The 15,044-nt window shown below is 41.1% G+C and overlaps 1 protein-coding gene across 1 annotated transcript in view; it reads right to left on the bottom strand.

Annotated features, from left to right (window-relative positions):
- The window catches only part of NIPAL2 (NIPA like domain containing 2), an 86,864-nt gene that overhangs the window by 66,804 nt on the left and 5,016 nt on the right, over nucleotides 1-15,044 (bottom strand). The window contains exon 3 of the mRNA XM_077748230.1: nucleotides 14,965-15,042. Coding sequence (XP_077604356.1) covers nucleotides 14,965-15,042 — 78 coding nt within the window. The remainder of the gene's footprint in view (nucleotides 1-14,964; nucleotides 15,043-15,044) is intronic.

Here is a 15,044-nt window from a genome sequence, read left to right as displayed (position 1 = left end):
TTACATTCTTGTATCTTTATTTTTCTTTTGGGTTCAATGTCCTTCCTGAATAAAACTTTAGTAGGTCTTGAGAGAGAGACAGAGACAGAGACAGAGATAGAGACAGAGAGAGGAGAGAGAGGGGGGAGAGAGAGAGAGAGACAGACAGACAGAGGGATAGACAGTACATGCTGGAGAGCCAGAGAGAGAATCTTAAGCAGGCCCCATGCCCAGCACATAGCCCAACACGAGACTTGATCTATAACTGTGAGATCATGACCTGAGTCAAAATCAAGAGTTAGATGCTTAACCAACTGAGCCACCCAGGCACCCAAGTAGCTCTTCCAATGAAAGCTTTGAATTCCAGTTCTCTCTTATTCTGCAAAAATCTTTACGTCATCTTTCCCTTTGAGTCCAGGAATACAGGCTGACAGTTATTTCTTTCAGTGCTCCTGGTGATAGTATTCTGTTGTCTCCAGGCCCTTGTTGTTGAGTAATAGTTGTCAACCTAATTGTTGTTCCTTTGCAGGCAGTCTGTTATTTTTCTCAGGTTGCTTTTAGGATTGTCTTTGTCATTGGTTTTCAGTGGCTTCACTACCATTTTTCAGCATGTGAATTACTTTTTGCTTAGGACTCATGCTCCCTCAATTTGAGGACTCCTGTCTCACCAATTGAGCTAAGTTCTTAACAATCACCTCTTTGAATATCATCTCCCTTTTGTTCTCTCTATTTCCTACACATGGAAGCTCCTGTTACCAGCATGTGAGACTCTTAAATTCTATCCTCCTTGTTTCCTAAAATATCATATTTTCCAACTCTTTTTCTATATACTGAATTCTGGATAATTTCCTCAGAGCTGACTTCTAAGTCAGTTTTCTGACTTCCTTCCTCTGATTTAAGTCTTTATACACTTCTATGTCTACATATATTAGACTTTACTATGACGATTTTGTATAAGTCATTTCCTCCCTAGACTCTAAGCTCCTTGAGGGCAGAGCTGTGACTTACTTATCAACTCATTTTTGTAACCCGAATGACTAGGGTTATACGCTAGTATAGGAAATGGCACAAAGGAGCATTTAATAAACAAATGTGATTTGAACTGATTATAAACCATCTAGAAATAGTACACTTTGGCCTTTGGTCCCAGGAAGATCTCAAAGGGAATATTTTGTAATCAACTGGAGTTTGAATACACAAAGTTCTCAGTTTTGTGGGAACACAAGCTTGCCCTAGAACTCAGATTTCAACAATTAAGAGTTTCTACTAATGTATAATAAAAAGCTGCTTGCTGACTTTAAAAATCTAGTTAATTTATATTATAAAAAGAACAAGAAGTATGTAGGTATAAAGCAGATGTCAGACACAGTTTTCTGATAACACTCAGTACAAACTGGTATCTTATTCTTCATTTTTCTGAAACTTTACCTTATTCAATTATTCAAGGTTAATTGCATACTCATTAAATTCATTTCACACATAATTGTAAATAATAGTAATGCAGTAAATCCTCATTAATGTCCCTAATTGAAAGGGAGGGAAACTTCAAGTCTGCAGTGTTTTTAAAAGAAGATGATTTAATTACCTTCAAGAACAAACAGTAACTTGAGTAACCAGTATTAACTGCCGTTTCCAAGTAGAGGCTCTGGTAAATATGCTTTAATAGTTTTAAAATCCTCATCTGCGGGGAGCCTGGGTGGCTCAGTCGGTTAAGTGCCTGACGTTGGCTCAGGTCATAATTGACGGTTTGTGAGTTTGAGCTCCGCATCAGGCTCTGTGCTGACAGCTCAGAGCCCAGAGTCTGCTTGGGATTCTGTGTCTTCCTCTCTCTCTGCCCCTCCCTTGCTTGGTCGCTCGCTCTCAAAAATGAATTAAAATGTTGAAAAATTAAAAAAAAAATCCTCATCTGCAATCAGGAGTATCATTTGCATATAGCAAGCAGCCCCTTATAAACTTGCCTTATAAATTACAAGTGTCTAGTTTACATCATTGTTTTATTCAGAGTGTCATGTTTTCTAGCATTTTAGAATTACTGGCAGTTGAGATCTCCTCTCCTTCCCCTACGCCTTTCTCCCCTCACTGATTTGGAGACTGGTCAGGAAAGAGAACAGAGGCCCGAGAAGGAAAGTGATTTGTGCAAAGTCACACAGCTAGGCAAATTTTGGCAGCAAGTGCACCCCCAGCTCATGTCTGAATCACTACTTCTGACTGCACTAGGCAAGTCAATGTCAATTTACTACAGTTTCAAAATTAGCAGTCTGCTTCTTTTTCTCAGTGCAAGTAAAGTAAAGCAAATATAATAGTCAAAAGGAAAGGTTGCTCCAGCCCTTAGTAATGCAGTTAGAAGTACAGGCCAGGCACACAGAAAAATGCCCTTAATTCGTTCAGTGCTCACTCTTGTCACCACTGTAGCTTAACTCCTGACTTTTCCAGCATGTCTTGGCAAACAGATAGTGGGAGCCACAGCGAGCAATTTATCTGGAATGAGATTCAAAATACCAGCACTGATAAGTATCAAGGATGTTTTTGTTTTATCTGGAAGAACAATCTTATATCCTACCTTTGTGCCAGAGGGTTCTTCAGAGATTTTGCATAAAGTTATTGACCGCTAATCCATGGGTGGGGGTGGTTTGGCCTGATGGAGGTAGGCTGTAACAGGGGTGTGTGGAATTGGTAATGGTCTGTCTCAGTTCCGGCTTTGAACTCAAACATATTCCTGGCTTTGCCTTCAAAACATAAATTTAGAATCAGAACTCAGTGGAGCTAGTGCGTGGTTCAAAAAAACCACAGATTCAGGGCTAGTTTTGAACACTTAATAGTCGTATTCACCTTGCAGCTGGAATAAGGCTTTCTGTCCTGTTCCAGGCAGTAAAACATGCCTGAACACGCAAACGACAGATTTAGTTTCTAGTACTGGAAATACCACAGGTTGAGTGATTTAGGTCAACTAATTCCTGTAGGAATGACCGTGAAGAGCCCAAATCTACAAGGGGATGACACATCTGAGAAATGGGTGTTCAGTTCACCGTTCACCGTGTCTCTCATGGGAAACTCTTAGGAATGAGCTGGGGCTGTTCTGCATTTGCACTTTATAAACAGGTAGACAATTACCTCACCTCCAGAACCTCCCTTTCTGGACAGGAGGATACCTGAATTCTTAGTAATATTTAAGTATTAGGGGTGAAGACTCATAATGTGTACAATGTACAACTTACTTTCAAATTAAATGACAATATAAAGTATAAAACATACACACACACACAGACACCAAACAAATGTTTCACAATGTTAACAATTGGTGAATCTCCAGATGAAGGGCATGTGGTGTTTATTGTTCTACTCTTCTTAATTTTCTAGAAGTTGGAAAATTTTTCAAACTAAGAAGTTTTAAAAAATGCGGCTTTACAGACTTGATGAAATTAAAGGGAATATGGATTCATTTAAAAAGAGTTAAAAGAAGAGAGGATAGCAAGAAAAGCAAGAAATGCAAAGCAAGCGGGCTGAACCAAGGAAAGATATTAAGGAGAAAAATAAAAGCACTGCATAACTTAAAACCACATGTAGACTGCCTGGGAAAAACACACAATGTGGAGGGAAAGGACATGCGGTACAAGTGATTGGAGAGAAGATGGTAGATACGGGAGACTGACAACTTGAGGAAGCTCACCTCTGGTGCTATTCATTCAGTCACGCATCCATTTGGTATTTACTTAACAACTGCTAAATATTAGGTTCTATGTCAGGAACTGAGGATGCAAAGGACCCTAAAGGAGCTCAGAAGAAGTAGAAAAAGCACCAATTACAAACAGACTATCACCTGTGAAATCTCTACTAGAGATAGACGCTAAGGAAACAGAAGGGACAGAGTGCAAATCTGCCTAGCTTGGAGAGTATATTAGCCACAGGAGTGGCTGCTGTGACAAATTACCACAAACCTGGTGGTGCCTTAAAACAAGAGAAATTTATTCTCTTACAGTTTTGGAGGCCAGAAGCCCAGAATCTATTTCACTGGGCTGAAATCAAGATGGCAGAGGTACATTCCCTCTGAAGGCTCTGGAGGTCAATTCATTTCTTGCCTCTCCCAGTTTCTGATGGCTGCTGGCATCTCATTGCTTTATGGTTCGATCGCTCCAATCTCTATGGCCACATTGCCTTCTCCCTCTCTCTCTCTCTCTCTGTCTCTCTTTTTTTTTTNTATGAAATCTCTCTGTGCCTCTCTCTTACATAAAGATGGCATTCGGGTCCATCCAGATAATCCAGGATAGTCTTCCTATCTCAAGATCTTTAACTTAAGTATGTATGCAGTACACAGGGTGTCTGAAGGGCCTGAGGCAGCCAGCAGAGTTGGACCAGAGAGGCAGGCGGGAGCTGCTGTGTGCCATGAATCTGTAGGTGGTATTATGGCACGGAAGACTTTAAATTAAAGAATAGGTCCAGCTTTTCTTTCTTTTTTTTTTTTCAAGTTTATTTATTTTCGAGAGAGAGAGAGAGAGAGAGAGAGAGCACGTGAGCACAAGTGGGGGAGGGGCAGAGAGTGAGGGAGACACAGAATCCAAAGTAGGCTCCAGGCTACCAGAACAGAGCCTGAGGCAGGGGTCAAACTCATGAACCACGAGATCATGACCTGAACTGAAGTCGGACACTTAACCAACTGAGCCACTCAGGCGCCCCCAGATTTTACTTTTAAGAAGACTCATCTTGAGGCACCTGGGTGGCTTAGTTGGTTAAGCATCTGACTTTGGCTCAGGTCATGATCTCATGGTTCATGGGTTTGAGCCCCGTGTCAGGCTCTATGCTGACAGCTCAGAGACTGGAGACTGCTTCAGATTCTGTGTCTTTCTCTCTGTCCCTCCTCCTCTCATGCTGTGTCTCTCTCAAAATAAATACATAAACATTAAAAAAAAGAAGACGACGACTCATCCTGGCTACAGCATGGAGGATGGACTGGCACAGAGCAAGACCAGAGAACAGGAAAGCCATTTAGGAGATGACTTCAGAGAAGAAGTAGGGGCAACGGGAGAGTTAATTACAACAGGGCCAGGAAGAAACAATATTCATATTCCTAGTGGTAAACATTGGAGACAACCTGAAATATGTAATACTTTTTGGATTACTGAATGGGTTGGACTGTTCTTAACACTAATTTCCTTTGCCCTTGTAAATAATTGAGTTGTCTGCAATACTAACTCAAACTGAGTTAAAACTATAATCCCATATATGAAAAAAAAAGAAAAAAGAAAGAAAAATGCTCAGGCAGGAACAGATTTTAAACTTGTTATCTTGGTTATTGCATGCTATAAGGTTATTACCTTTCTATCCTGAGAAAGTCTCATGCTATTGGATCCAAATCTGGTGATTCAGAGCCAGCAGACTAGATCTGCATTACATAACACAGTATATTGTTGCTATCCTACAAACAGGTCTATGCCAATTTGTAATCAGCCTTAAACCTAGGCAGAAAAAGCCCAGCATATTGCCTTCCCATACAATTAAGAGCTATTACATTTTGTCTTTTCCTTGGGAACACATTTACTTACATAATTGTACATTCATTATTTTTAAAAACCAAACTCCATTAAGGATAAGCCTTACTAAGCTTACCAAGAAGGCATCATGCTTTTTGCCTTAGAGAAATCTAAGCTACAGTAGAAAAAATGTATGGGAAAAGTAATATATTTAATAATACGTCCTTCGTCCTTCGGGTGCTTTTAACACTTTGTTAGAAGGACAGCAACAATAGTCAGGAAAGGTGAGATACCAATTCAGGAAGTCTTAAACTTGGTTCTATTATAAAACAAATCAACCTCATACAAGGTTGGGAAGGGAATCTTTGAAGCAAAGGCAGACATGCTGAACACAAAGAATGCTCTTATTTCCATCCAGGCAGATATAAGGTCGCATAATGTTCAAATTTTGCAAGAACATACTCAGAATAATAATTTTAAAACTCTGTAATCCCTTGGTTTCAAAGAAGCAAGATTGCAGTCTGCCTTCTGCGGGGCCATTCCAGGGTGTGGAAGAGGCTTCCCACACTAAAGCTGGGAACTTGGGAGCTCTGGGGGTTATAACTCCTTCCGTACACCTGCCTGGGTTTCTAGGGTATGTCTTTTTGAAGAGCAAAAGGCCTTTGGCTTGCCTTGAACTCTGGTCAGCTGCATCTGTCTAGAGACTGAACTCTATTGTCTATGTGAGGTATCAGCCACTGGGTGAATTTCTGCCTCAAAATGAGGGAGGGATAATGACATTGCCACTCTCTGACAGACTTCTGCCAGAGACTTTCGTGGCCCTTGCCACCCACCAGACCAGATCTTCCTGACAGAAGGCAGGAATCAAGTTCAAGTTTTCTATACTTCTTAGGCACCGTGACTTGCACTTTTCATTGCCTCTAAAGGGCCACTCCTCATACATAGCCAAGATCATTTCCCCTATCCCCAAGCTCCTTATTCCAGGCCAATGACAGTGACTGTGATTTGGGTCTGCAAATGTAGTTCAAAAGATTAATAAAACACTCTACATGTAACTCACAATTCTGGTCTACTTTATGGCTGTGGCAGCTGCTTATAATACGAGGTCTGCTTATATTTTGCTCACAAAGAACCACTCATTTCTCCACTGCCATGACTCAGAGAGCCATATCCAAAGGTATATTATAGTGTTTCCTCTTCCGCTTTGGCTCCCTTATTTACAAATATATACCTGTACTATGATAGTCTGGAAGCTTCATGTAAGCAGTCCATCAGATAGTGTAAGCAAATAGTAGCTTCACACCAGCCCTTCAACTATTGTGTATCACGTAATTATAAAACATTCTCTCTCTCTCCCTCTTTCTCATAAATAAACAAACACATTATATATATCACATATATATGGCTACATTTTGAGGACACGGGCCATGTCTTCTGATATCTTTGATATCACTGTCCAACACTGCTTTGTTAAGAAGGGCTCTCTGCATGTGATTTTTACTGAGTGGAATGCTGACTGCATTTTAGGCCCTCATTTCTTGATTAGCTGATCAAGCTCAATATGGGCTATGACAACAGGGAACACAAAGTTATGTCCCTAAAAGCCCTGGAACAATCAGACATCTGCAAGTCTAGAGACTGAAGAGGAAACATACCCCAGAATTCACAGGATTCACCCCAAACTTGAATGAGATATTAGAAATGCTAACCTGGCTTCTAGGATTCCACACAGTGTTGCATTCATATACCATACCTTTTTTCACCTAAATCCACTAAACTTTTAGGAGTTTCCAACTTACTGAAGAGGTGATTGTTGATGGTAAAGGAATTTTTAGGCAGGTAGAATCAAGATAGAGACTAAGCAAGGGACACTTCCTTTGCCAAATGATTCCCTTTGACTTTTCCATCAATAAGAAAGGGAGGGGCCCTTTGTGGATTTTTTGGGGGTGATGGTGTATGAGGGGTGGGTCTAGAATTTAGAAATAAGTCACCACTTAGACCTGATGCTAATAAAAATATTTTAGAATTGAGGAGATTATACTATTCAGGTCTCACCTATAAAGACAAGCAGGCTAAATAGGGGGCAACTTTTTGAGGGCTTCTCATGTGAGACAGCCTACAGAAAAGGAAGGTCCTGGATAAGCTGTGAGGGTATTAGCTTGAAAGTTGCCTAAGAAGACAATAATCCGCAAGAGGACATTGTTGTTAGGGGCACACAGTAACTCCTTTTCTTGGTTATAGGACCCCCATGCAGCCAGCCCTTCCCAAGGGTGCCCACATTCTTCGGGGATACCAAGCCCAGTAACTCTAGCTTTGGTGACTGGCATGGGAAAGGTCATGGACCTAACCTCATCCCATCAGACTAAAGCCCATTTATTTTCATTGGTTGAGAAAGTCAAGCTTCCCCTCCTGGAAGTGGAAGGGAGAATGTGGGCTAGTGGGGCGAATCTTCTAAAAGTGGAACTGACAAACTCTTAAGGAACCAAAGTTAAAGAGGACAGTGAGATACTGGGCCTTCACCACGTTGTTAGAGCCTCTGGATCAAGGCTTAGGTGGACCCGGAGTTCTTCTGGACTTTTATGTTAAGCTGATAAATTTTCCTTTATTATTTAAGCCAGTTAATGTTAGGTTTTCTGTGACTTGCAAACTAACATCTCTTAATTACAAGACATTCTTGGTAGGGAAGCCAAGTTAAGCTAGAAGACAGACAGAACTAAGGCCAGTGGTCCAAGTTAGTCCCAGAACAAACCAGCTGGAGAGGTACACAGAAGGAAAGGTGGGTGACTTAGGAAAGCAGTGCTGAGACTGCAAGCAGACAGCAGGACACTCACTGTAGGCATGACCTGTCAGGCCGGGTCTCTGAAGGGGTCAGGCCAGGACAAATAATCCTTGGTGAGGCGCTCAGGACGAAGTGTATGTTAACTTGTATTTATATAAGTTTTATATTTATATTTATAAATATATGTATTTATATAAAACTTGTGTTTATATAGTCTGTACCTCCAGACATGTCCCAAAGATGACATGAGGCCATGCTAAGAATGACCAAGGGCCAGGCAAGTGACAAGAGAAGGCACAGGCAGGGAACTGCGTGAGGGGACATATTACCTGCCAGCTCCCAGGCAATCAGAACATTCTGGTGAACCAGGAAAGACTGTGCGATGAGCTTTACTTTATGGAAAAGGTGAGTTTATCTGGCACATAGTGGGAGGTGAATTATAAAAAGGTGCAAATGGAATAGAGTGATGCTGGATGTTTGGGAGAAAATAAATAAACAAGCACACCCAAGCTAAAATAAATGGCATGGGAGTCTCAACATTAACAGTCCCTCCCAGGGTGGGAGTGCTGGGCCTTCTGGTTAAACTACGATCAGTGTCTGGTACTGTGACCACACTGTTGCCACCAAACACCTCTGTCACTGTTCCCAGTGCTACACACCCATCTCCCCAGCCCAGGAGTCTGGAAAGGTGCAGAAGTCATAGGAAGAATCCTTGCCTTAGTACTTCAAGGTAACAAGTGTTCCAGTGAGGAAATTACTGCAGTTAGGAAGTGTTCTGGAATGTGAATATGTTTGGAGAGGGAAGAGGCGGCAAATACCAAAGGGAATGAGAAAGGCATTAGCTATAGAGAAATCAGTGGTTTTAGGTTAAAGAAAGAAAAGTTACATCAAACGTCTAACATGATTTCTCTTATTTCTTTCCATTTGCAATGAACTAATAATTACTGATTATTAGAAATATATATTTTAGGACATTTCTTATAATATAGGTTGACTATAATACTACCAGTAATAATATATTTTAGAGTACTTTCTATGTGTCTGGCACTTTGCTAAGTTTTGGACACACATTATCCTTTAAAAAAAATTTTTTTTAGTGTTTATTTTTGAGACAGAGAGAGACAGAGCATGAGTGGGGGAGGGGCAGAGAGAGAGAAGGAGACACAGAATCCAAAGCAGGCTCCAGGCTCTGAGCTGTCAGCACAGAGCCTGATGCAGGGCTAGAACTCACAAACCATGAGATCATGGCCTGAGCCGAAGTCAGATGCTTAACCGACTGAGCCACCCAGGTGCTCCCATCCATTATCTTTTCTTATTGCCACATCAAACATATAAGGTATGTGGCATTATTATTATTACCATTTCAACAGAGAAAGCCAAGATTTGGAGAAATTAGGAACCTTGCCAACACCTCTGGTAAAAAGACTGAGCTTTAAAACTGCACTACACAAAACCAAAAAGGATAGTTTAGGGGAATATCATCCTTTCCACAGTAAGCACTCAAATATCAACTTGAACAACCATCAACATTTTAAAAAGAAATTGCTCAAGTAATCCTCAGTTGTTTGTTTAAGCAAAGTGACTATGGCATACCACACCTCCCACGGGGTGTGTATGGTATACCATTCTCCACCTGGGTAAAACGTGTAAGTTGAACAGCTATAGAATGCTAATATTATTTTTTAAACTTAAAAAAATTGTAGGATATAGACAACCGCAAAGAGAATGACATAGATGAATAAATTACTTAACTAAATTATTATAAGGTTAACACTCTTATAACACCATCCAGATCAAAAAACAGAAATTGGGTACCCACCGAAAGCCTTCTCTTTGCCTCACCCATCGCGCCCTCTCCCTTCCCACAAGGAAACACTGGCCTGACTTCACTGCAATCATTTACTTACCTTCCCTTTAGTTTTATCACCCAAGTGCGCATCCTTTTTCAGATAGGGTTTTTAGGTCTATTTTATTTTATTTTTATTTTTAACTTTTTAAGGTCTATATGAATCTACAGCTCCTCCATCCACTCTCTCCCTTTTCTTATAAAAATGATTTTTGAAGAAATGGAACCATTTAAGTCTATAAAATAGCAAAGTTTCCCATAGCCTGAATTTTGCTGATTACATCAATACAAATATTGTAGCTAGTTAGTATAAATCAAGCCATAAGGAGAATATCAGGTAGAATGAAATGCAAACATCTTGTCTGCCAAATTCACAGGAGCATTAAGACTCTTCCTCTAACAAAACCATGGGATGATGATGATGATTTATTTATTTATTTATTTTTACTAATCTGCTTCTTCCTTTCTCTTGCTGCCTCATAACACATACATTTCACAGAAAATCTGGTAAAGGGAAAATGCCATGTTGGATATATAAGAAAGTAAAAAAACCCCAATAAACATAAACAAAACAAAAAAAAAGAGATTTTTCTCGGGAAGGAAATGGAAAGGACCAACAACCTCTACTCAGTCCTTTGGTTATTTGTAAGTTTTGGCACTTCTCTTTCTTTAAGAGGCAGCCGGGTCAGCTACCAGCAGGAAAGAAATAGATGGTGGCCAACCAAAATTAATACAAAGGTAACAAAAAAATCAATGCGATTTTTCTTTAGTGCAATGAAACAAGCCATATTCATTTCCCCCTCATTTTTCCTCTTTCCGCCACAGTCTTTTCAAGCCTTACTTTCTAAGCAATGGCCTTCAGGCAAGGGATAAGAATAGCTGTGTAGTTAGACCTACTTGTTGTGAGATCTAAAGGCAAATTATTTAACACACGTTTCCTTGCATGAACAGTGAAGATAATCTGTACCTTACAAGGTTGTTGGGGGGCTCCACTGAGATAACAGCTATAAAGTGTCACAAAGTAAATGCATAACAAATGTCAGTCTCTTGGTTTTGCCTCTTCTCTGCCAAGTTGTATCCATTTTCCTTTAAATATGTTGACTTCAAAAATTCAAGCCGTTGAAAATCAAAAGTTCAAATAAAGGACATAAAAAAATCCTAAATCTTCATGTCACCCTATGCAGAATAAACCTTTTTGACAATGTCCTTGTGAATTTAGATACTTGGCAACATGCTTAAACTTTAAGAACCAGGGACAAAACCCCTCCTTCACAATGTTTCCTCCATTCATCCTTTCTGTTCATTCCCCTGCGACCTTGCTGGTTTGGCACTATTTAATCAATCAGATAGCAAAAGGGAGACTGCAGATCTTTTATTCCAACCCTCATTTTACTGGAAAGGAAACTGAAGCCCAGAGTGACTTGCCTAACCACACTCTAGTTCACAGCTGAGGCTAGACTACAGCCTCTAACACTGGTTGCACAATAAATGCCTCCAAGGGCCAGTAGGTAAAAAAGATGAGAATAAAGGAGGGTCCTAGGTGGGGAGCGCAGCTGCTCTGAGCTGTGAACTTCAGCTATAGTTACCATGTGGGACAGGTGGGGAAGAGGGCCAAGTGCTGCTAGAACTTCTAGCATTTAAATCATTGAAACTTGAAACTTTATATATAATCTACTTGCTTTTAATCATTGAAACTTGAAACTTTATATATAATCTACTTGCTTTCAATGCTGGCAATGTATTAAACATTTTTTAAAGCCTCTCTGCGGGTCAAACAAGACACATCTGTGGGCTGGATTTAGCCAATTTGAGGCCTCTGCATCCTGGTAACCTTAAATTCCTTTTATTTAATTTGCTTTGATTCTCATACTCCTCGCTCAAAAAACCTTCGATGGTCCCCCATTGTCTACAAAGTCCAAATTTCTTAACCAGTCCTTCAAGGCAATCTGTAGCCATATTTAAGACCCCAAATTCTATTTCCACCTTACAGTCTCCATGCTCCACTGCAATTAGAATGGCTACTGACCTCTACACCAGGTACACAAATATTCAAAAAGACACCTGACCCGGACTCGTGGTCTGTCCTTGGTCCTCATACTTTCCCTCTCTTGGACTGACTTCCTTCCACCTGTGCACTCGCATCAGTGAAACTCTGTCCACCCTTAAGCGTCCAGCTTAAATACCACCCTTCCACAAAATATCCCTGGTGGCCCCTGCGAAAAGCACCTTGCTCCGAATTTCTTTAGGACTTTATATCACTCACATGACACTTAAAGCATGCTCCTAGCTTTCAGAGTTACCTGCACAGTTCATTTCCCCAAGCACCTAATAATACTCCTAGAAGGAGAGGTTTGGATTTGAAGACTATGGTGTTTCGAACAAAGCAGGAGGCTCAATAAACATCTTAGAAAGATTACCCTGTTATACAGAAAACTTGTGGACCAAACATGAAGAAAATACCTTTACAGAATTTATTGCATCTGTACTTTCACAGGTAGACTCCTGAGTGACAAAGAAAGGTCAAAGACCTCACTTCTCTGGTTTCCCAAAACATTTTCCCCACTGAACTACTACCTTCTACCTGCTTGGAGATTTCCTCCTCTAGAAGCACTCACATTTTTGCCCTGGACAACACTGATTCTAAGAGACTACTGTTAAACAGTCATCTGTTGTATGAAAGTGTTAGTTTTTTGCTATGCGTAAGGTTAATTTATCAGTCTGATGGTTATCACTTGATATTGTCATCAAATAGTTTACTGGTGATAAAATTGATTAAACCCTGGCTATCCATCAACCAAGGCTAATTTTCAGTGGGAGAGTCTTAAACTTGTATCTCACACTTTGTTTTTCTGGAACTACCCCCATTTTCAGTCATCTGCATTCAACGATGTCAAAAAAAGAAAAGAAAAAAAAATAGACTCTATTTTATTTTTACTGACCTGGCCAGCCCTGGAGGCACTCAATCAAATGTTTGCTGAGTGAATTTTAAAAAGTCAATTTTCACAGTCCTGTATATCTTAGAAGATGGCCTAAATGTGTACAACAATGGCAAAAGTTGATACAATTTTACCTCAAACTATAGTTTAGATGTCAGCTGAGTAATTTCAATCAGCATATGCCAGACACACCCTTTTCAATCTGTACAAATATATATTGTCAGTGGCAAGTTAGGCCTTGCAAACATAAAGCTAAGTCCTCACATTTATGTCACGTGGTAACCCGTTTTGATGTTAGAGAGCCAAGACAATATTGAATTCCAGGAAACATCAAAGAAAACTGATGACAGGGGTTTCCACTGTGAAAACAATGGGGGTTTTTTCCTGTTCTGGATGATGCCATTCATTGTAAGTCACAACTACTAACCCTCTAATTTCTTTACCAAAAGAAAAAAAAATGTTTGTTCTTAAACCTTCACTGGGAGTACTTCTAGCATAAACACATTGTAACATGCTTATAACCTATGTGAGCATAAGCATAGTTTAACAGACTCAAAGAGCTTCCCATGAAAAGCAATTCTTGGGGCTCCTGGGTGGCTCAGTCGGCTGAGCATCAGACTTCGGCTCAGGTCATGATCTCATTCATGGTTTGTGGGTTTGAGCCCCACGTCGGGCTCTGTGCTCACATCTAGCTCAGAGCTTGGAGGCTGTTTCAGATTCTGTGTCTCTCTCTCTCTGACCCGCCCCTGTTCATGTTCTCTTCTCTCTCTCTCAGAAATAAATAAAAAAACACTTAAAAATTAAAAAAAAAAAAAAGAAAGAAAAGCAATTCTTTTCTTTGTACCTCCTGTGAAGGAAGATGTCCAGTAGGTTACAGACAGAGACAAAGAGGCTCAAAGTCCCCTCACCTTTCCTACTTTAGTATGTTTTGTGGTAAAACAGACTTAGTGCAAATACTCTCCCCTTTGTTGAAAACTAGTAGGGTGAACATACTTATTTTGTCTTTATATTAAAAAAAATCTGTGTTAAATTTCTGAAAACAAAATTTTAACATTTTAGAAATTAATATTCAAAACACTTTTCAAGCATAAAAGGAATGCTAAGACTTTTATTGTTGGTTCAAACACGTTTTAGACCAATAACAAACAGTTTGACTACATTGTTGTAAAATAAGAAAGCCCGCGGAGTTGCTAAAGAACAAGACAAAACACACTTATGATCACAGGTGGAAGCCTGGGATGCACTACATCAAGTTCGCCTGCCCCCACTTGAAAGAATACAAATGCGTCTGGAGAATGGGCTCGCCAGAGCTGTGTCTCTGACCTTAAACCAAGCCAGAAATAAAGGGGAAGCTCCAGTCCCCTTCGATCTCGCTCAATGTGTGTTTCCAGCATAAACTGGCCTTGTTGAGGCTGCCAATGTTTTCCCGAAGGAGCGGTGAGACGGGGAGGGAGTCAAGCAACTGCCACCCGAGAATATCGGTGCTCTTCGCGCGGAATTGGGAAGAGCTGTGTGCTGAGACTGTGGGGACACTCAGGCACGCAGAGCACCTGCACTGGGGTGACATTTGGTTGCCCTTCATGAGCTCCCTGCTTCTGAGGATGGGGAATCCTTTTTTTTTTTTTTTTTTGACTGTAAAATGATCCTGGGAAGGGCGTGGAATATGGTGGAAGGAGATTCACCCCACACTCCTAGAATCCTTCCGGGAGAAGGCGGATTCAGTGTTCGGGACCCAGAGGCCCAGGAATGACCCCGCCGAGGTCACAACCGCAGACCTTTGCGCCCCAGTCCCAGGGACCGACGCCGCGGGGAGGCAGGCCGGGGGCGCCCGCGCTCTCCCCAGTCGGGGGCAGTTAAGTGAACGTGTGGCAACATCCTAACCCCGTGGCCTTCTGAGAGCCGGCGCGCGGGCGGCCCCGCCCTTGTCCCCGCCGGGCGACAGGGCCGGCCGGCCCTTACCTGGTTCCTGCGGTACCACGCGCCAGACAGGGAGCCGTTGCCGGCGCCCAGCGCCCCGTACGTGAAGTTCCGGGACAGCT

Source organism: Crocuta crocuta, unplaced genomic scaffold (assembly GCF_008692635.1).
Source record: "Crocuta crocuta isolate KB4526 unplaced genomic scaffold, BGI_CrCroc_1.0 scaffold39, whole genome shotgun sequence".
Taxonomy (NCBI): domain Eukaryota; kingdom Metazoa; phylum Chordata; class Mammalia; order Carnivora; family Hyaenidae; genus Crocuta; species Crocuta crocuta.
Note: the sequence above shows the minus strand (reverse complement) of the source record. Positions and strands in the feature narration are given on the sequence as shown.